The sequence below is a fragment of the Strongylocentrotus purpuratus genome, unplaced genomic scaffold (genome assembly GCF_000002235.5).
Source record: "Strongylocentrotus purpuratus isolate Spur 01 unplaced genomic scaffold, Spur_5.0 spur5_contig_861, whole genome shotgun sequence".
Lineage (NCBI taxonomy): Eukaryota > Metazoa > Echinodermata > Echinoidea > Camarodonta > Strongylocentrotidae > Strongylocentrotus > Strongylocentrotus purpuratus.
Window position 1 is genome coordinate 543,849 of NW_022145570.1, and position 21,771 is coordinate 565,619.

The 21,771-nt window shown below is 38.2% G+C and overlaps 2 protein-coding genes across 2 annotated transcripts; both read left to right on the forward strand.

The window, feature by feature from the left end:
* Nucleotides 1–453: 453 nt before the first annotated feature.
* LOC115929546 (E3 ubiquitin-protein ligase TRIP12-like) lies at nt 454–5,225 on the forward strand. Its single transcript, XM_030998789.1, has 7 exons — nt 454–565; nt 1,260–1,408; nt 1,884–2,100; nt 2,928–3,135; nt 3,559–4,288; nt 4,620–4,732; nt 5,148–5,225. Exons 2-7 carry the CDS (start codon nt 1,322–1,324, stop codon nt 5,212–5,214), a joined length of 1,422 nt encoding a protein of 473 aa, XP_030854649.1. The 5' UTR covers nt 454–565; nt 1,260–1,321; the 3' UTR covers nt 5,215–5,225.
* Nucleotides 5,222–21,555, forward strand: LOC115929548 (centrosomal protein of 95 kDa-like). The gene is made up of 9 exons (XM_030998793.1): nt 5,222–5,355; nt 5,904–6,160; nt 8,047–8,242; nt 9,764–9,933; nt 10,528–10,602; nt 15,268–15,420; nt 15,810–15,943; nt 16,691–16,775; nt 17,932–21,555. Exons 2-9 carry the CDS (start codon nt 5,909–5,911, stop codon nt 18,094–18,096), a joined length of 1,230 nt encoding a protein of 409 aa, XP_030854653.1. The 5' UTR covers nt 5,222–5,355; nt 5,904–5,908; the 3' UTR covers nt 18,097–21,555.
* Nucleotides 21,556–21,771: the final 216 nt, after the last annotated feature.

The following is a 21,771-nucleotide window of genomic DNA, read 5'->3' on the forward strand; positions in this document are numbered from 1 at the left end:
GAGCTAGGATGCCAGGGGGTGTTTCACAAACATCCTAAGTCGAACTTAACTCTAAGTTGGACTTAAAACTTATAAGGAGTCATTTGTAGCCTTTAACAAAAAAATTCAAAAGCAAAAATTCAAGTATTTGAGACTTTTTTCATAAATTCCACGGTTTGAGTCTCGCCACAGCACTAATGTCCTTTGGCAAGATATTAAATCTACATTTGCCACTCTCCACCCAGGTGTTAAATGGGTACCGGTAGGAAGGAATTCCTTAAATGCTGTGATCGGCGAAATCGGCTGCCTAGCAGAGCTGGGGTAATAGTTGGAGCAGCTTGAGCACCATGCTTGGTGGATATGTGCGCAATATTAATATCTAATATTATTATTATTAGTAGTAAAGATATTACAAAAAAATGTCCTACTTTCTTGTTGGTTCTGATATAGATCCCTTGGGAGTATGTCTCTGCCGAGTAGCATCTCACTGCACCCTGATATGGAGGAGCTATCTGAGGGCAGCAACTCCACGGCAGAGCTCATCAAACTAGGGAGGAGTCTGCCAGTTACAGGAGAAAACATACAGGTGAGATACTTTGAGTATTATACAAGAATATATTGTCATAGCGAGAGCAATATATTCTTGTATCACACGAAAACAAAGCCATACAACATAAAACTTTGACAGAATATCAACGAGTGTAAGCTTATTTAGTGCTTCAAACACCACAGACAATTGTTTTTCACGTAAGTAATCGCAAAAGACTAGTTTGCACATATTTTTTGGTTGATTTAATCATATTTTCTTCGTCTTTATTTTGAAGAATTTCGTTGAATTCTTCTGCGCTAACAGACGCAAATCTTGCACCGGTAAAAGCTGCTATTTTATGTGTGGTTCAATGTGACCACTATGCTCAGTTGTCAGAAGGGACACCAGTTTTGGACATTGGGTACAACGAAAGTGTTGTTGATTTTCGATAATCAAGCAATATTGTATCGACATTTGAAGTTCCCGGATGACAGAGCAATACGAAAACAATATTGATCTGTCATCCGGGTACAGCGCAAAAGATATTAAATACACTGATTATTGTGCCACTTGGAAACAGGTTTTATAGATTTAGGCGAAATACTATTATTATTTATCTCAATGAGAGTGAAATTACCTCGTATTACGTATCGCTAGTTCGCTAACTGAATTGCCTATTTTTCAAGACGTTACAAACAGGGAAAGATGTACAAATTGTAATTAAAATAAATTTCTCTCCTTTGATTTCTAGCTGTTAAGCATGACAAGAATGAAGAACTGAATTCCACCTATCAGAGATCAGGGCTGTCCAAGATGTTTGACAGCTATGGTATCTCAGAGGGACGTCTCTCACAGCTTACTGACACTACTATGAAGGATACTAGTATTTCTGGACAAGAGGTAAGATCATTAAAAACTTCAATGTCTTGAAAAAAGATCTTGATTTTATTCTCATATTTCTTGATTAAATACCCCTATTAATTTTATTTACTGGTAGTTATTTTTAGTTTGTGGTTTTGGGGCAAGCTCACTTCCTGTCCTTCACTGTCTTTTTGAAATTACGAAGTTGACCTTCATTTTTTGTTTTCATTTCAATTTGATTATTTATGAATATGTGAGACCGACATAAAAACTCCCACGGATAGTTTGAATCTAATGAAAAAAGCAAATGTCATCACAAAATTATAAAGAGGTGCTTTAATTGTGCATGCATTATCTTTGCAAAATGTTATATTGATAGTACGTGTCATCGGCAAGAAAGCATGCTCTCGTAAATCAATGTCTGATTAGAGTTAAATAGATAAACCAGTCATCGTTTTGGTTGGTTTGTTTATTCTATATTTGTTTGTCTGTTTGTTTGTTTGTTTGTTTACAGCCCATGAGTGGTTCTTTTTCCACGATCACCTGGCCCAAGGCACCCAGTACAGTATCATCTCCATCGCCAGTCTCCAAACCAGCCACTAGGAGCAGTCTCTCACGACCAGCCCACACCAAGGCCTTCATGGCAGAGAAGATGTCACCGTACAACAGCCTGTTAAGGAGTCTAACCGATGACTTCTCCGGTTTGAGTGGAAGCAATGGTTATCAGAAAGGTTAGAATACTCACATGTGACCTAAAAGAGAACGAGAAAAAAATTATAACACTTAGCTTTGTGTGCCATAAGAAACATAGTATTAAGCACTAGACAAATGGGACTATTATTATTATTATTATTCATTTTATGACAAAAAATGTGTCAGACATAAAGCTTTTTTATTATTTGTTTCAACGCAACTCAGCAGTGGTTATTAAGGGATTTCTACAAGCATTATTTTTGCTTTTAAAAAGTTGTATGCATAATTTATTAACTACAATGAATAATTAAGGCAGAGCCATTAATTCGCCTGAAGTTTAAGAAAGGAATCAAATGTAAAGGAAACTGCATTCAGATTTATTTCCTTGATTAGGAAACTGCATTCAGATTTATTTCCTTGATTAGGAAACTGCATTTAGATTTATTTCCTTGATTAGGAAACTGCATTCAAATTTATTTCCTTGATTATGAAACTGCATTTAGATTTATTTCCTTGATTAGGAAACAGCATTTTGATTTATTTCCTTGAATTGGAAACTGCATTCAGATTTATTTCCTTGATTAGGAAACTGCATTCAGATTTATTTCCTTGATTAGGAAACTGCATTTAGATTTATTTCCTTGATTAGGAAACTGCATTCAGATTTATTTCCTTGATTAGGAAACTGCATTTAGATTTATTTCCTTGATTAGGAAACTGCATTCAGATTTATTTCCTTGATTAGGAAACTGCATTCAGATTTATTTCCTTGATTGATGCATTTTCTAAATATTTCCAGTGATTGCCTCCTCTTTAAAAAGAACAAAAGAAGTAAAGAGTCTTTCATCCTTAATCTTTGTTACAGCAACACCAGCCACCACCACTGCCATTCCTGCAAATTCCACAGCCGCCAAAGGCTACAGCGCAGCAACTGCAACGGAGCAACCTCAACGCAGGTCTTTGCGCCTTACACCACAGTCCACAGCAACATCAGCTGCGCAACAACAGGGCTTGAGACGTAGGACTCCGCAGCAAGGGACAAACCTCGAGTCTGGAACTGGACATAAGTCTGGGTAAGAATCTTTTATGATTAAGCCTGAAATGTGTGATATGTATTCACATGCCCCTTGGCCATTTTGATGATTGTATCAAACTGTCCCACAATAATTAATGAAATATTTCTGCTTATAAGGTTTTTGAAAAATGTGTAATATCATACATTAACTACAGAAACCTTCCCTTGCATGAAACTTTCCTGATAAAGTCAAACCTATCTATAGCGACTGCCCAAGGGAAACACAAAACATGGCCTTTGTAGACAGGTGGTCTTTGTAGACAGGTTACTTTAGTACATGTATTATATTAAAGCAGGATCTTGACAGTCATTGTAATCTGTAAAGGATATATGAGCATTTGCTTTGCAATTTGTAGGCAAGTAAATACTCATGTCAAATTCAATGTAAATTGCATTGTCTTCTTTATCTTGTTTCTATCAGATCATCATCTAAGCAGCCAAGAGCTTCCCAGCGCAGATCACCAAGATTCACCCCACCAGCTAGGCAAGGCCAACGGGTACCACTAATGTCAGCTGGGCAACCCCTCACACCTCAAGTCAAGAAGGCAACGTACCCTGCCAAATTGCCACAACCCGACTTGGAGAGCAGAGGGAGACATCATGCACACTCCCCACCAGTTAGGGGGTCTCCTACAAAATCCGTTCGAACAAGGTATCCAGTTGAGTTGGTGCAGAGGTATGAAGCAGATAGGAAAGAGGTGCAGGGTTCTTCGACTTCTGGACGACCTTCTGGTGCAGCAGTTGCTGCGACGTACCCTTCAAGACTAGCACAGGATCGGAAGTCTCCTGCAGCCGGCAGGTACACAGATGCACCTACTGGACAAGAAGTGGCGCCCTCAACGGAATGGGAGAGATACCCTGCAAGGCTTCCACACCACCACAGTTCCTCTGCGACCAGCCGATACAGCCATTCACCAACCCGCCAAGAAGTGGCCTCTGCAACAGAACAGAAGAGGTACGCTGCCATGTTGCCACCGTACACCAGGACAACGAGACCATCTGAAACCAGAGATGGTGGCAATATTACGCAGTCTCCAGAGATTGCTTCAAGATTAAGAAGGAGCGCAAGAAGGAGTTTAGACCCAGAGAAAAGAGACAGAAGTAGAGAGGAGTCTTCCTTAGGAGCTGACGTGGAGGACTCTTATGACAGGGTAGGAATAAGTTTTCTTGTTTAGAAATCAGGCTATTTGGTACTGACGCATCTTAAACAAAGTAAAATGTTATGCTAAATTGTAGTTTGGTTTAGTTTTACAAAGGTTGAGTGTCATTGCACATCATTCTTCCAAACAAATCTACACTATAACAGATATTACATATTTAAATCTCTATTTCACTCACTTGAAGAGATTAAAATTTATAACAAATCTTCTCTTTAGAATCCTTTTAAGAAATAATCACATTGTTAAAGCTGTTTTGAATTTTGTGTGCTGTTGAGGGATGTCCTTAATGGTTTCTACCTTTTTTCCCCCTTCCAATTAAAAGAGTTTCATGAGGAGAAAGGTTGCCAGGAGACGGCGAGTCGCCTTTGAGGATGAGCGAAGCCAGAGGTTTCCTGCAGAAGATACTGATGATGAACATTCATCTCAAAGGTTTAGGTAAGTCCAAACTAAGAATTGTCGTGGTCAGGTGGTTTGAAACCTTGACTGGAGAATGAAGGTCATGGGTTCAAGCCTACCCACCCAGTTAGGATGCTGAAAATCATTGTGATTAAATTTATTGTATTGACCATATGGCAAGAATACTTCCAGGGATTTCCAGAGTGTGCGTGTATGAATAGCATGACCATGTTGGTAAAAGTATTTGTAAAAGGCTCGCTTCTTCATTGTACTGGCTATTATCCAATACAAAGATATGTTTGTCAAACTCATATTCTTTGCTCTTGCCCACCCCCTATCTCTCTATTTCTCTCTTTCTCATTCTCTCTTTGCACTCTCCCCTTCCTCTCCCACCCCATATTTCTCTCTTCCTCCCTCTCTTCCTCCCCATTTCTGTCTCTCTTTCGCATTTCAGGTTCAGCAGAGAGAGTGATGAGGAAATGACATTACAGACCTACCCTACAGCCATCACAGTCGTCTAACTAGGAATAACAGACCAGTGAGAGTGGATCAGTCAAGGACTGACTCAGAAGAAGAAGAAGAGGAAGAGGGTCATTCTTACGATCTCAGGGCTAGGCAGAAGACTGGACTTGTGAAGAAAGTGAAGGGACAGGATTATAAAGGTAAAAGCTAGTTTACATAAAGCGTGTCGTGTAGAAGGGACTGTCATTCCTCCACTTGTTTATGTTAGAAAGTGACTAGTGTCATCAGTTTTGCAAGCCTGAGATCTTTAAGTTCATATTGAGGTCTAGATTCAGACTACTATATGCATGATACTTTTCTCTTTTTCTTTCTTTCTTTACTTGCTTTTATAAGTATGCTGGATAATATCTGTAGTAAAACTTGATATCAACTTTTATGCAAGGGGATCAGTAAAGGAGCATTCTATAAATACAATGAGTCTTGCATTACAGTTGAACTAGGTTGATGATATAATGATTTTTGTGCAAATGAGTATTCGTTTGTTCCACGTCTACTATTGCTGTGTATATCTTTCTAAATGTACTGTGGATCTTTATTTCAACTATTCTGTATAAACGTTATGCTTTTTGATGCAAATATGTCCATGTTTATTCAGGGCCCCTTGGAAGACCACTACTTATAATGGGCTACCCTGACAAAAGATTAGAAATAAATAATAAATAAATTTAATATGGTGTATCATCTACAGGACCCATGCAACGTAGTGTGCTGCTTCCGAGGTCCCTTCCCCAGAGACGGGAACCACTCAAGGTGCGCTTTGAGGAAGCCATGAACCGAGACGCCAAGGGTCTCCTGGGTAAGGTGCGGCGCAAGCTAGCAGAGGAGGCCAGCCAGCAGTCCAAGATGAAGAGCGTGCTTCAGCACACGTACGCGGGCAGCCTGCATGAGGTCAAGAGAGGGGTCAAACAGCAGGTCACTCGCCGCAAGAGGGTCACCAAACAGCTGGTGAGTGAGACTAGTAAAGCTACAGGTTCCCAGTATACATCTGAATAACTAATTTACTCACCAAATGTTGTTGTTGAAATGAACACCAATAAAGATATAGAAACTACATATTGCTTTGTCAGATTTAGTCATAGTGTGGACTTCAATTGAACGAAAAAATACTAATATGATGGTAAATTCATCTATTCAATTACCTTGAAAAGTATTCGTGTACTGGTATATATTTTTTATTAATGTAAAAGTAAGACATAAAAGCATGTTTCATCCTGCTATTCTGTCCTATACTGACACATTGTTCACATCAATGTTTATGACATACAACAGAAACGAAACCAAATTTGGTGGGAAGTTCATATGAGGAGAATACTGTAAAAGTAGAAATATTTGTTGTACATTAATTTTCACGGATTTTGCGCTAAGATCAGCAAGCCCGAATTTTAGAATTCGCAAAAATATAAGCATGACTTTTTATGCATGTTTTGAACGGACTGAATTGCGTGCAACGCGAATTTAAGGATCAGTGAATATGTTTTTGAGTAGCTCGGCGTGAAAAATTAATCACGTCAAAATGACAGCGTTTACACCTGTTCCTTGGAGGAGAAAACAAGCTTAACTCTTAAGCTGCCCCCATACAATTCACCCAGTGCCACAGTGCTAATCCCTATTGTGCCAGCCACTAATCTCCTGTGTGCCAAGTTAGTTTAGGGTAGGTTCAATTAGCGTGTGTACTTATGCACGAAAATGTGTCCGTGGCACGCGAGCGTGTGAGAGTTTATGTGTGCATGGCAAGCCACCAAAACCCAATTATGTGAGCATGGCACGCCAGCGCATGCACAGAACAGTGTTCTTGGCACGATAGCCCGGGGGGGGGCTTTAGAAGCCCCCCCTCTACATTTTTCGCGATAAATTTTTAACGCAAGAAAATCTTGCACTGAAACTTTGACACTTTTTTTTTTTCGAGTCTTGCGCATCTTTTGAAAGAAATTTTTCGAAAATCGGAACTACCATTATAAAGTCACGTGCCCTTTTGTCTTTGCATGTCAGCCCGAAAATCGCTCATTTTTATGATTTGTGTACAAAACATATGGAAATCTCATTTTTCAAATAAAGAGATAAAACATTGGTTATTTGGTCTTGTTTATAGTTAAGGTGTTTATTTTGGTTGGTCAAAATAGTTGAAATTTGAAATAAATAAAACAACAAAAACAATAAATACATAAGTTAAAAAAACAAAGAAATACATAAGAAAAATTATCAAACCATAGATTACATAAGGAATAACCCTGGTTTTTTCAATTTTTTGTGTTATATTATTATTCCGAATGGTCTAAATAATATATGTAGTGAGAAAGAATGCTTAAATATGAATAATGTCTGATTTATGGGCAAAAATGTGAATTTTATGACCTTTTTTGCATAATTACCATAAATATGCAAATGAGTGAATTTTTCAAAAAATTAAAATTACCATAGTATTCTTATACACTTCAGTTGATGTGTATGCAAATTTTCGCGGCGATCGGGCGTTCACGCGCCGAGATCATGGGGGGGGGGGGGGGAGGGGGGCCTTAGAAGCCCCCCCCCGGGCTATGCGGTTTTCAAATAGCCCGGGCTAAATAGGGTTAAAGGGGTTGTAGCATGACAAATACTGGTTAAAGCTATCTAGTACTTCTTTTGGACAACTGCACGTAAATGAATGGACTTGATTAACGGTCAGCTTCGCTAAACAGATCGAAGTTCTCCTCACGCTTCGGTTTCGCGTATGTTGCATGCACGTGACACACTGCGGTCACGTCGTCTGTAGTATTATATACCCGATTGGCCCACAGTCATGCTACACCCCCTTTAACCATTTTGACCCTCGGTTCTCTTTCCTGCTCTCCTAGGATGAAGACTACAAAGCCATCCATGGTAAGCCCAAGACCACGCAATACAAGCCAGACAAGAAGTACTCTGCACCAGTCTCAGCTCCAGAGGGCAGCAGACGATCCTCAAGGTCCTCAAAGCGCACTCCACCTTCCAAGCGCAAGCGAGCAGCATCTGTCAGCCCGACTCGCTCCATGCTTGGGGTAGATCGTCCATGTAAGTTCACAATATCTGTCCTATCCATCCCTCAGATAAGGCATTAAATGAAGGCCCCGTGTAGAGTAGAGTCACCACCTTTGCACATGAAGAACCCACTGCACTATTTGTAGCGGTCCACCTGCACTAACCCAATCAATTATACCGGGAGGAGAGACCCAAGGGTTACAGTGATTCAGTACGCTTTTTCGCCTCCCAAGCACAGGTGACGCCAAATAATAATTATAATAAAATGACACAAAAATTGCATGTTTTTTCCCATGTAAATGAATATAAAATAATACCAATTGGGGATGAAAAAAGTAGCTGTCTGCAAATATGGTCCTATATCCACACTCACTTATCTAATATGTGTTTTGAGATACTGAATATCATTTCACCAAGGCTGCTATATACCACATCTTCTGTGGACAAGCTCTCATTCATTATTAGATTTGTTGGACCATGCTATTCAGAGATATTCATTAAGATATTACAAATGTTCATCTCATTTTTGCACATCACTACACTAGGAACACTTCCTTTTCTTTCTTTCTATCAGTCAGTAAAATATACCTCTTTGAATGTGGAATCCCAAGATGTTTTTGTGTTTTTTCAATAACTCAAGAATGAAGGTGGACTGGCTGAGTTAGGGCCTTCGTTGAGTACTGTTTGATGTAAGATTTAATATGTCTCATTCTCAATAAACATAAATTGGTACAAATCAATTTCATACATATTCAAAAAAAATACAAAACTTGGTATGGGTATGAATAATTTAGTTGTTGAGTGAGTGTCCATGTATCTGTATCTGATTTACAGTGAGGATTGGTGACAATGAGCTGCTACCGACCCTGATGCAGGAGTTCCCATTCCTTCATGTACATCTTTCTCTCTCTCTATCTCTCTCTCTCTCTCTCTCTCTGTTGTGTTTATATGATATTCCATATGGTTCTAGGACACCTACCCCCTGGACATCCACCGCTGGATAAACACCTCCCCCCCCCCCATTCAACTACCCCCTAGGACAACTACCCCCTAGAGCAACCACCCTCTAAGACGACTACCCCCCGGACAACTACCCCCCATTCAACTACCCCATAGGACAACTACAACCCTCGGACAACTACCCCCTAGGACAACTACCCCCCTAGGAAATCTACCCACCGGACAACTACCCCCCGGACAACTACCCCCTACGACAACCATCCTCTGGGACAAATAAACCATGAGCAGAGGGTGGTTGCCCTAGGGGGTAGTTGTCCTAGGGGGTAGTTGTCCTAGGGGGTAGTTGTCCTAGGGGGTAGTTGTCCTAGGGGGTAGTTGACTGGGGGTGGTTATCCGGGGGGTGGATGTCCAGGGGGTAGGTGTCCGAATACGATTCCGTACACTATGAATTCATAAAGATTTATGTATAATCTCCCTTTCTGATTTCCAGTTAGGGTTGGTGACGATGACCTTCTACCGACCTTGATGCATGAGTTCCTGTTCCTTCACGTCTCACCTCACACACACACTCTCTCTATCTCTTTCTCTCCACAGTGAGGATTGGTGACGATGACCTACTACCGACCTTGATGCATGAGTTCCCGTTCCTCCACGTCTCGCCTCACACTGCACAGAGGATGTGGGCTCAGCAGATGAAACACATGGAGCATCTCACCAAGGCAGCCATCTCACAGAAATACAAGAAACCAAAGACACAATCCAAGGTATGAACAGCTAGCTCCAAATGTAGACTCGTGATACCTATGCTTATTGAAAAGCACCCTTAAAGGGAGTGGGTCATCGGTTTCCATGTGCAGAAGGTCATAAATTTCTGACTCTCTCTCTCTCTCTCTCTGGGCCGACCTTGCTTCATTATTCATGATGTTTCATGTATTTTTGATGAGCCGGTACTATGATTTTATTATCTGGGCCATGAACAATGATTTTACTTTTTTATATTCTTATTACCGGTAAGTGTGCTGGATGTGAAAAGATTAAACTTGAAGGAGCAACTTGCATGCAAAAGTTATGTTTAAAAAAGCTACGGTACATGTATTGGTGCATGATATTGGAGAGGATGTTTTGAGCTTGGGATAGAAACTAATACTTCAGTCCTTGTAGAGAGGAACATCAAAACTTAAATTAATTTCATTGTAAATGTGTGCAGATTTGTAGTCATTGTTGTCCGAAAATGATCCATGTTTTTGGTTTCTTAGTATTATAAATATTTTTAAAACCATAACCTGTGCAATCTTTTCAGCCACTTTTCTTATATACATCTATTATCATTATGTACTCATATTTTTTTTAATTACTAGATTGAAGAGGCAGAGAGGAAACAGGAAATCCTTGTCAATATCATGAAGAAAGAACTTTCCCATAACCAAAGACTGGTAAGACTTCTACCTAAAACTGGTTTATGGCACTGGTTTTTTTAACATATACCAAATGTGTCCACAAAAGGGTCAAAAATGAAATTATGTTTGCTTACTTCAAACGTGTATTTTTAGGATCAGGACTATTCATATTTATGAGAAATGCAAATTTTGGAGCTTAATCTATCTCCTTATTTATTCACCAGATATGAATACTATGAGTTCTTACAATTTTATTGTGAACTATAGCATATCTAATAACTGTGATATAAAACTCATTTGCTATTAACTACACCTTTAAATATGTTGGGTCTTTAAGAATATGTTTCAGAGATTATTCATGCAAATTTTTGAGTTTCTATCTTAAAAAATACAGATTATGTATACCTTGAAAGTGAAAAATAGCTCTAAATTTGGGTTTTGACAATAACAAGTTTTAATTTCAATAGGTAAAATACTTTTTCTTAGGTCAAACTTATTTTATTATAACAACTGATGATATAAGGTAAATACATGCGAAAAAATTGGGAACCAGTGCATTGCATAATAATTTTCATATGTCACACCACTGATGTTTCGGACGTTACACACTGTTAACATCATAACTTTATCCAAGTTAATTGCTTTTCTTTAGGTATTATTGACCTCATTTACATTAATTGTTTGCAGAATAATACTTCTGTAACATTTATGGATTTTTTTCTTCAGTTTTAATTAGTTTAGCACATACCGTACATGTATACCAAGTTTGTCTTCATCGACCACTCAATTTATGTAAGGTATATTATTCATTTCAAGAACGTGTACCGGTATTTAAAAGTGCTTATGTGATCTAACAGTGAAATATGAAGCTAATAGCAATTGTCGACATCAAAACTCCTTAGAAAATTCACTTAGAAACATACTCTTTATTGCATGTTATGAACAACAGTGTGAAATGTACATGCATGCTATGGTTTGTTTCGGATGTTACACAATGTTAACATTTCAATGAGATCATCAATTTCTGTAAACTCTACAATAGATGTTTAATCAGCTTGCTAATGTCCTTCAACTATATAGTGTGTCATTCAATAATATCACTAACACATTCATGTATGTAAGCAAAACATTGAAAAATCTTTTTAAAAGTAAAACTATAAAAAAGTACCCCCAGTCCTGTAAGTAATACGAAATAGGTGAATCCTAATTTATGTACATCTCAAGAATGAGACATTTCAGATGTATTTTCATATTGTGGATGTTTTAGGTTATAATACTACTGTAGTAACAATCATCCTTTACCACTATTTGTATTAGGAGGCTGTTTCAAACGACAACATTTTGTTATGCTCTTAAATAAGTATTTATTTATTTATTTACTTGATGACCGATTGATGAATGGATGGATTGATTGGTTGGTTGGTTTGGTTGGTTGGTTGGTTGATAGATCTTAACTCTTGCTGTGCCGATATCACAGGTGACAAACAGTATACAGTGTAGGTTAAACATGTACCGTATTTAGTGGCGATAAGGCCGCAGCGCCGCACCCCCAACTTTGACATTTCGTAGAGGGAAAATAAAAACGGGCAGCCCATTTATATTTTACACTATTGTATTTTTACACTTATACATTTTGTATGTATGCATACATTTGAGGAAGATACTACCAGTGGTGGATCCAGGAGGGGGGGGGGGTGGGTGCTTAGGGGGCATGTACCCCCCCCCCCCCCCGGCCAAAACAAAATGTTGAAATCAGCCCCAAGTTCGCCCAAAATGTACTGGCAAACAGGGACGTGCCCCCCCCTCCCCCCGGCCCCCATAAATTAAAAATAAAATAAATTAGTCCGCACTCCTCCCCCACCCGCCCCACTGAGCGAATTTGCGGCCAGCGCGATTTTCAAATATTTGGGAGCAAAAACAACCAAAAAAAATAAATGTGCTCTTACCAATCCCCCCCCCCCCCCCCCCCCCCCCCCCCCCCTTTATTCAGCGGCTGGCTGAGCCGTTGCGATTTTTTGGGACCAATACAAAATATTTATATGTCCTCTCACCCCTCGTGTGTACCCCCCTCCCCCCCCCCCCCTGCGCCCCCCCCCCCCCGCCCCCCCCCCCCCCCCCCCCCCCCCCGGGAAGAAATTCCTGGATCCGTCTCTGACTATATGTTTAGGATCATAAAATAAGTTATTAATGTAATGTCTTATTCTTTTATAGATGTATGTACTTTCTACATAGATTAGTTACGTGTACTGAGTGCCCTTTTTAAAAGGTATTTTCAAATGAAAATCCATATTTCCCATAAATTTTTAGACAAACATTTTAATTTGCTTGATTTTATCAACTTTATGTACCTGTATCAATACCCGTGTCATGTACATGTACACTGTGTATTGCTTAAGTGGATAATTTTGAGCTTTTGTAACCTACCAAATAGTTTAGATTGACCATACAATCTTTGGTTATATGACATAATTTGAAACAACCTCTGTAAAAATGAAAACCTGATGATTTGCAAACACACAGCAATGTAAATAGCAAGAGGAGAGGTTGAAAAATTGAAATTTGCTATTTTCACATCTATCTTTGCCCCTCATTTGAACTAGTTAAAGTATGAAAAGGTCTGTTAACAGTTTAATGTAACGTCCGAAACGTGCTAACAGCATACCAGAAAGTGCTGTTAAAATGGCTGAATATTTTTTATAAGTCACTTTTATTGAGATTTTTTCTGCTAAATTACAATTAAGGATATACTAAAGCAGCCAGCCATGCCTTGCATCACAATGTGTGGCTTCAATATTTGATGTTTTATAAGTCAATTTGCAGAAAATTCAGATATTTTACGGAAAATTTCATTTTTTGCATCATATTTCTTCATATTCTTATATTTAGATCTAAATGAAATTCTCAAAATAGTGTTTTTAACAGGAGTGTGCATTGTGAAACCGTTACTTGCACATATGATCGATAATTAGTTGAAATTTGCAAACTATGTGTTAACAATCAAATAGTGTAACGTCCGAAACACCCTTCTTGAGCTTACACAAAATTATTGGATTTGAAAGACCTGATTTGTGTCTTGACTTATGTTAAGACTTATAATAACATATTTCATAATGATTTATTCACTCCAGATACCTTCAAATATGGATTATCATTATTTATTTGGTATTTTTTGTTTCGGACGTTACATTTGTTTCGGACGTTACAACTGTTAACGGAAAATTGGTTTTAACTATAAAATAGTATTGTAATGATGTATTGCAAATTTCTTTTTCGGGGTGGGTAGCCGCCATGAAATGTTTAACAAATGTTACAAGAAAAAGGTCGTGCAGTTCATATATTTTCTGCTACTTCAAATTAAAAGTTGTTTCGGACGTTACAAAATTGTTTACGGAAAATGAGACAACTTTTTAAAATTTTGAGTATATTTCTAGTATAAGCGCTACTACAATTAAATTATATTTTCTTTTAATTTAATGACTTGGAGTAACTAATAAGCTTATTCAAACCATAAACAATCGCATTAATTTATTGTTCTAGTGGGTTAAATGAGGGTCTACATTGTTTACGGAAGATGTAACGTCCGAAACACCATTTTCAATTGCACTGTTCCATCAAAATACAGGAGTTAATTCAGATTACTGTTAACTTTCTTTAAGATCCACCCATGCTCATTAATCATCAATAGAAAAAAAACATATTGTTAGTGGGTATATATTTTTTTCGGCTCCAACCAAAAAGGTATGTCAATTTTGTTACAAAATTCCGTAAACAATTGGCTGTTCAGGGATAGCTGATGCACATAAAGCAATGTTGAAAATTTTTCATTAAGCTATGGGAGGTCAATCTAGGTCCATGCTACAAGAAAAAATTGTAATTGATTTCTAATTCTTTATCTTTGAAAAGTTTCAGGCTCTCAAAGGGCCATTTAGGTATTTGGTCATAGTTAAAAAAACCAGTGCCTTATACAATCATATCAGGCGCGTACACAGTGGGGGTGTTTGGGGGGTTAAACCCCCCCCCCCCTTTGGTAATTTTTTTTGTGTAAACCCCCCCTAAATTTCTCTAAAACCCCCCCCCCCCCTTAAAAAAAAAAAAAAAAAAAAAAAAAAAAAAAAAAAAAATCCCATGGTTGACCTAAAAAAGCTGACCTTACCCCCCCTCAACGGAGCAAAATGTCAAATTTTCAAATTTCGAGACCAAAAAAAAAAAAATCCCATGGTTGACCTAAAAAAGCTGACCTTACCCCCCCCTCAACGGAGCAAAATGTCAAATTTTCAAATTTCGAGACCAAAAAAAAAAATAAAAAGTGACCTCTTACCCCCCCCCCCCCCCCCCACTTATTCAGCGGTCGGCTGAGTCGTTGCGAAATTTTCGGCCCGATTTATAAATGTTAAAACCCCCCCCTTGAAAAAATCCTGCGTACGCGCCTGAATCATATTATATGTGTTCTACTTAACAATGGATGGATTTGTGTGTTTATGATATTTTATTTCAGATACAATGTTATTGCCATAAATGCAATTAGTTGTTCATTAAGTGGCTTCATCTAAATTTGCCTTCATATTACATGTATATACCGTTTGCACAAAGTAATCGAGGGTCATTTTCTTTGAGATATTCACTTCTTATTTTTCTGTATTTTTATCATCCTACGTTTGCACAAATATGAATACGTTTGAGATTTCTTTTCATGTTACGCAGCGGGATATCAAAGAGAGGCGCAATCAAGAGAGGGCACTGCAGACTAAAGCCAAGGAACAGAGGCAGGTCAATGCCAGGGCTAAACGATACTACGATGAATATCGCGTGAGGGCGAGATCCAGAGGGTTGAAAAGAAGAACCAAAGAGGAACAGGTTAGATTCAATGTTCAAACATGATTGATTAATTTTTTTGTTTTTTGTTGTTGTTGCAATTTTTGTTATTATTTCTCAACTCATATATTACATAGTAGCACAGGCATAAAAAATGCAAATGTTTGACACATTGAGTTTTGTCTTAGTGACCATGAATGTAAAAGGATCATCTACCCATTAAGGCCATCAAGTATGGATAGCAGTGCTTCTTTCCCTTGAGAAGAAGTTCTCATTGAATGTTATTAATAACAAAACTCAATGTTTCTATGGAATTGATAAAAGGATGATACTTATTTGATACATGTAAATACTATAGAAAAATAGAAAAATAATTGTGATAGATCTAATCTAAAGTCTGCACTTCATTGAATTCTGTTGTGATTGTACAGATATTCAAGCACCTCTTTGAGGAAGGGATGGCCATACAGAAGATGAGAATTAGAGAGCTTCGTGAGTATGCCAAGGAGAAACGAGAGGACTATACCAAACAGCAGCAGAACGAGGTGGAGTCTCTAGAGAACTAGTATCCTTTACAAAATATTTGAATAATATTTCCTATTCCATTGTCTTTTGTCTTTTGGATGTGTCTCCGATATAATGATAATAATAATATGTCTTGTTTACCCAGGGTCCCCTCATCAGTATTAATACTGTTCTGCCTGACGGCCCGTGTAATCATATTATTACCCCGTCTTTAGCTGAGCTAACATGAAAACGCGCTCAAGTATTCAAGGAATTTTTTCCTACTGGGTACCCATTTACCCATTTACCTCACCTGGGTGGAGTGTAGCAAAAGTAGATTAATGTCTTGCCAAAAGACATTTTATGAAATATGAAGGGAAATGCTAAGAAGTAAGGACTAATGAGTACCAGTAATCACTTATGCATAAGAGGTGTTGTAGTGGAGTGATCTAAATTATTTACTGGAGATGTGGTGTACATGAACCATGGCATGGCATAAGTGTTCTTTAGTACAATAATTAATCTACATTTCCCCTCTCCAAGCTTGTATAGAACACATGTTGTGTGGTTGGAAGATATTCCTTGAAAACCATTAACCTCGGAATTGGCACCCTATCTGAAACTTGGGTGATATTGAAGAGCCTGTAGCTTCCTGCATGGTGTATATGAATGCTACATAAGAATCCATTGTTGTTGTTTTTTGGCTGGTATGGTGGTGGTGAAGGTGAGTTTTTTTTTTTTTTCATGGTGGACAGAAAAATAAACAGCATTATTCATTAAAGCTTTCCTGAACGAAATCATTTACTAGCTACCGAGATCAGTTCAACGTGCTTGCCGAGACGATAGCCACGGAACGTCATGACCTCAACGTCAGAGACAAGGCACAGGCAAATGTGAGTATGCTCAACACTTGATGATTCTAGGACAATTTTGTGTACAGTTGACTACTAAATTATTTATACCCTTACCAAGTTTTGTACTTTTACAAGTTAAAGTGAAAAGCTGATATAACCTGATTTATGTTCCTTGAGAATGTGACATTTTAAAGCTTAAATCTAAAAGTATTCAACAAAGGCCCAAATTCAACCCGTTCACCTTTCATTCTTGAGTTATCATAAACACAAAAAACTTCAAATTGACAAGGGGTATGAATAAATCAGTTGTTAACTGTACTTCTTAGAGAAGTACTGACCTAGGATAATCACCATACAAGACAACCCCTCTCACCTAGTTACGAGTGGGTTGTCCTAGAGGTACCGGTACTATGATAACTTCACATTACATCCACAGTACCAGATATACCCTATATGTATTCAATAAACTGCTGTGCAGCCAAAAAACATTTAATGTAGTTAACAGTCACGATGCAAAATATTACAATTGATACAATGCTCTTTGTACAGTTAAACCTATCTACAGTGACTGCCCAAGGGAAACACAAAAAGTGGTCTTTGTAGACAGGTTCCTTTAGTCCATGTTTCAATGAGAAACCATATTCAAGGGAAACAAAAATGTGGTCTTTGTAGACAGGTGGTCACTAAAGCAGGTTTGACTGTATCATGAAGTGAAAGGTATCAGCTACACCTTGAAAGATGTAAAGATTATAAATGATGATATGTCTATGGGTCCCTCACATATCTGACCCTACTCTAGGCTCCTTCAGGAAACCTATGTTAAAGTGGTCACCCAAAGAATCAAAAGTGTTTTGAATTGATGCAAAATTCATATCATTGCGAAGAGGAAACCTTACTGATTAAATATAACAACTTCCCTCTTCAAAATATGTTTCAGGTCCACAGTAATCATCTGTCAAAAATGTTGATTTTGAGATCCAGATTTTCTGCCTTCAGCGGTCCTCTGTAGAGCGTCAAGATTTGTGACGTCACATTCGAGCCACAAAATTGCATTTTATGTCTTTCCATGATATCTATATGATGTTTCAGCTTCTCACTTGCTCTTATTTTGTTATTAGCTTGTTAATCTACTTGTAAATCCCTAATGAAATAGCAAACATTAATCCATCTCTGTCCTCATCTCCTGTTCTTGCAGGCCATGCAACGCATCAAGGCAGACGTGAGGAGGAAGATGGAGAAAGAGATCAGAGAATACCAAGAGCAGCTCTACCGAGACGAGGATGCAGAGTACTTCCGGCAGCTGGAGGCCGATAGGATGAAACATGAGCTGCAGATGGCTAAATACAAGGCTCAGCTGTGATGGTCACTTGCATACTAGTAACCTTGCAATCTATATTTAAATCATCAGAACACTTCTTTATGCATGCATGGTGTATAGTCACCCACTTTTTTCCATGAAACGTTTTAGTGAAAAACCTGTCTTACAAAGAGTTACGATTGATCCAAATCAATCACAAGTCCTCCAATCAATCGCAAGTTTGCAGTCTCCTATCTCTTATGTACAAAGTTACGATTGATATCAATCTCAAATAAGTTACGATTGATATCAACTCTTTGTAAGACGGGGCCCAGTTCTGTATATAGTACAAGGTGCAAATGTAATTGTGCACACTAGTACTTGCCCGACTTGATTTGAAGTAATTGAAACGTACAGTCAGAACTGTCTATTGAGGTAACTCAAGGGAAAAAGTGAAAGTTGCCCCTGTAGGCAGATGGCCTCAATCTATAGACAGGTAAACACATATTTCTTTCTCGATGGAGGCAAAGTACATGGCCACTATACGCAGGTAGCCTTTATAGAGAGGTTTGACCGTATCTTGATTCTTAATAAACCTTTTGGTGAAAATCTGTTCTCTGGCACATCAATGACTTGTGGTTGTCCTCATTGGACAAAAAATGTGTGCCTACATTATAATCCAAGATGGCGGCTTGCATGTTTTGCCTCTTCTCTTATACCAATATTATTCATTTCAAAGTCATAAAAAGCAGTAAATATCACAAACATGGTCTGCAACAACTCCAACTAGGGGAAGGGTCAATTCGGCCAATCTTGACTTAGAAAGGGTTTAAGTGGCACTTTAGTTTGTTCAGGAATTGAAATAATGCAGGTGTCATTTGTAAGACGCACCTTTTGACCCCCGGGGATGGTGCGTCATGGTTGCGTCATGTTCCCCAAAATCGCGACGCACAGTACCGTCATGGCCGCAAAATGTCCGTCACAATACTGACCCATATGTGCGTCATAGTAAGTCACTTTACCACGTTGCGTCATTTGGTGTGTCAATGGGACCGTCACTTTCTCCAAGCTTGTCTGAAGGTGTGTCATAGGACCGTCATGTTTTTGATGATATTTCTAACATACTGGGAAGAAGAAAAGGAGCGCACGCACGAGATACCGATTTTGAGTTGAAGCTCGACCAGCGCGCGGCACCAGTATGCGAAATGCAAGTTTCACTACATGTCTTCGCTCGCCGAAAATGTTTTTAGTTTTGCTAAAAATTAAAAGAAAACAAATACACAAGTCAACGAATAGATCAATAAAACTTGTCTTACTGTGTTCTGTTTTTCATAAAGCTTTGTGCATGTGGTGTATAAAACATGTTCATCGCCACTTGTCTCTCACATACGTTATTAAATACTGTTCGATCAACACGCGCTATACTAGTATTGCACGAGACCAGGTTTAAATGCAATAACACGGGGCATGCATGGCATGCACGAGTTTCTCCAGAATGCGAAGAAAGCACGAGCGTGCTTTTTGTGCAAATTCATATTGACGGAAACTACGATTTGATGCATGCATGCTCCCATTTAAATACCAAATACAGTACGAGGCGTGCATGGTGGTTTGGGGCATTTTCTCCGGGCTGTCTTTCTTTCTTTCCCAAAAATTTTAGAAATTGAGATGGTCTGAGGAATTCGGGATCGGGGAAAATGGTTGAATTTTAAGAGCAATATAGTTCGGGATGATCCCGGAAAATCATTGAAATAGGGGGTACGTCCTTGAAATATTTGAAATTGGGGGGGGGGGGGGAGGGGTATATGACATGCTATACTTTCAGAACACCATGCACAACATTGGTCTTCCCATAGAAGGGTCCATATCTTCCATAGACTTTGTATTGAAACAACTATTTCTACATTTTCTTGGCTTTCAATCTGACGACTTAATAAGCCCTTTTGTGGTGACAGGGCACATATGATTATATTTAACATTTCAGGAAATTATTGACTTCTGTCTTGATTTCTTTTGGTCTTGACTTTTTTTTTTAGGCCAAGGGAATAATTGATCCCTGAGAATTAAAAAGTGATCATGTAATTTAGTCATTTTTGTTTCGCCATAGGACGTGATGGTGAAAATCTGTATTCTTTAATACACACGAACACATATGTCCAAATCCGCCCATCATTTCCATTGAAATTTAATGGAACGCACGGACAGCCAGCATGCACACACACAAAGGAAAAATTGCAACACAGATGTACATGTATTATTTTGTCATACCCTCTCCACACCCTCATCGCAACCGCCAATCAGCTCAACACATCCAATCTCGTGAGTCAACATTCTGTCTTATTTTAGATTCTTAAAATGAAACAAGAAATACTTGACATATGTTAACACCGTTGTGGTTTATTTAGAAACAGAATATCATCGTTTGTTTAGTTACATCAGGAATGAATAACATTATGAACAACATTATTGTCATAGATATTAAACACTTAAAAGAAACGGAATTACAGTACAGTATATATGTCAATTCTTTCCTCCAAGCGTGCAATCTATCAGATCACTGCATGGATTTGATTGCGCGGCATGCATGATAGAAAATGCAATTACCAAGTGGTCACGTCATGCACTTTGACCAATCGGCAGGCCTGAAATTACAGTACCATTTAAGAACAAAGTATTACAGTACAAATCTTGGGGTAATTAGGGCAGTGTCATGAGTTTGATTGCGGTTTTAATGTAAGAGATTTGGTCACCAACAAGATACGTACGTGTTAATTTATCCATTTGATTATATCACGAGAATCGTCTGGGGGGGGGGGGGGAGGGCTGCCGCACCCCCAGTCTTCTTAGGGTTATTAGATTTGATTAGTACCTGAATATAATTAAATTGCTTATAAATTGCTGCTAGAAACTATGGTATTAACACAATTACCTCTCTTTCCCTTCATTTCATGTCATGTCATGCCACACGTTTATTCTTAACAGACAAATTCAAATGTATTGTCCCTCATATGCATTTCTGTGTTGGTATTTTATCAGCATCATTAATTGTTTTTAGATGTTGTTACATAACGATTGTTTTGCTGGTTCCAACAACTCGATTGTTATCCAGGATTTCATTCACTGTAAGATCAACCATTTATTTATAGTTTCAAAGCAGTTTATGTCAAAATTATATTACTCTGCAAGTAGGCCTACTCCAGATTTACCTTTAACAAATAAAAACAGAAGTATAATGGTCATACAATCGTAAAACATTCCTCTGTTACCACATGTGACAGACAAATTAAAAGATCTATTAAACATTGTTTAAAATTGCAGGACTTTCAGCTAGACAGGTATTGTAAACAGGGTGTCCCAGAAAAAAATGCCCGCCATACTACAGGGAGGATATGGGCATTGGGACATTTTTTTTCTGAGACACCTTGTATTCAATTGCCATTCCATGCCTAAAGTCTAACAAAGATTTAAGCCAAAAAAAAAAATACAAAGAAAATTAAGTACTGTATTAATATATGCATTACAGTACTGTAATACATTTGACACATGCAATTTGTGTGGTTAATTGAAGAACGTGTAAAACTAAAAATTCAATTTATTTTGTTTTGTGATAAATTCTGTCGAAAAAAAGGGATATACAGTTTGTCTGGTAAAGGTTAGAATATTTCCACAATCTAGTCCCAAACAATGTTAACTAGGCCCTTTAATACAGTACAAACGCATGTGAAAAGGTAATGTACT

Excerpts from the sequence above, each read along its gene's own strand:
- LOC115929546 (XM_030998789.1), top strand. The coding sequence starts at position 1,322 with ATGTTTGACAGCTATGGTATCTCAGAGGGACGTCTCTCACAGCTTACT. Across the intron at positions 1,409-1,883 it reads CTAGTATTTCTGGACAAGAG|CCCATGAGTGGTTCTTTTTC; the intron begins GTAAGATCATTA and ends GTTTGTTTACAG. Across the intron at positions 2,101-2,927 it reads AAGCAATGGTTATCAGAAAG|CAACACCAGCCACCACCACT; the intron begins GTTAGAATACTC and ends TCTTTGTTACAG.
- LOC115929548 (XM_030998793.1), top strand. The coding sequence starts at position 5,909 with ATGCAACGTAGTGTGCTGCTTCCGAGGTCCCTTCCCCAGAGACGGGAA. Across the intron at positions 6,161-8,046 it reads AGAGGGTCACCAAACAGCTG|GATGAAGACTACAAAGCCAT; the intron begins GTGAGTGAGACT and ends CTGCTCTCCTAG. Across the intron at positions 16,776-17,931 it reads GAGACAAGGCACAGGCAAAT|GCCATGCAACGCATCAAGGC; the intron begins GTGAGTATGCTC and ends CTGTTCTTGCAG.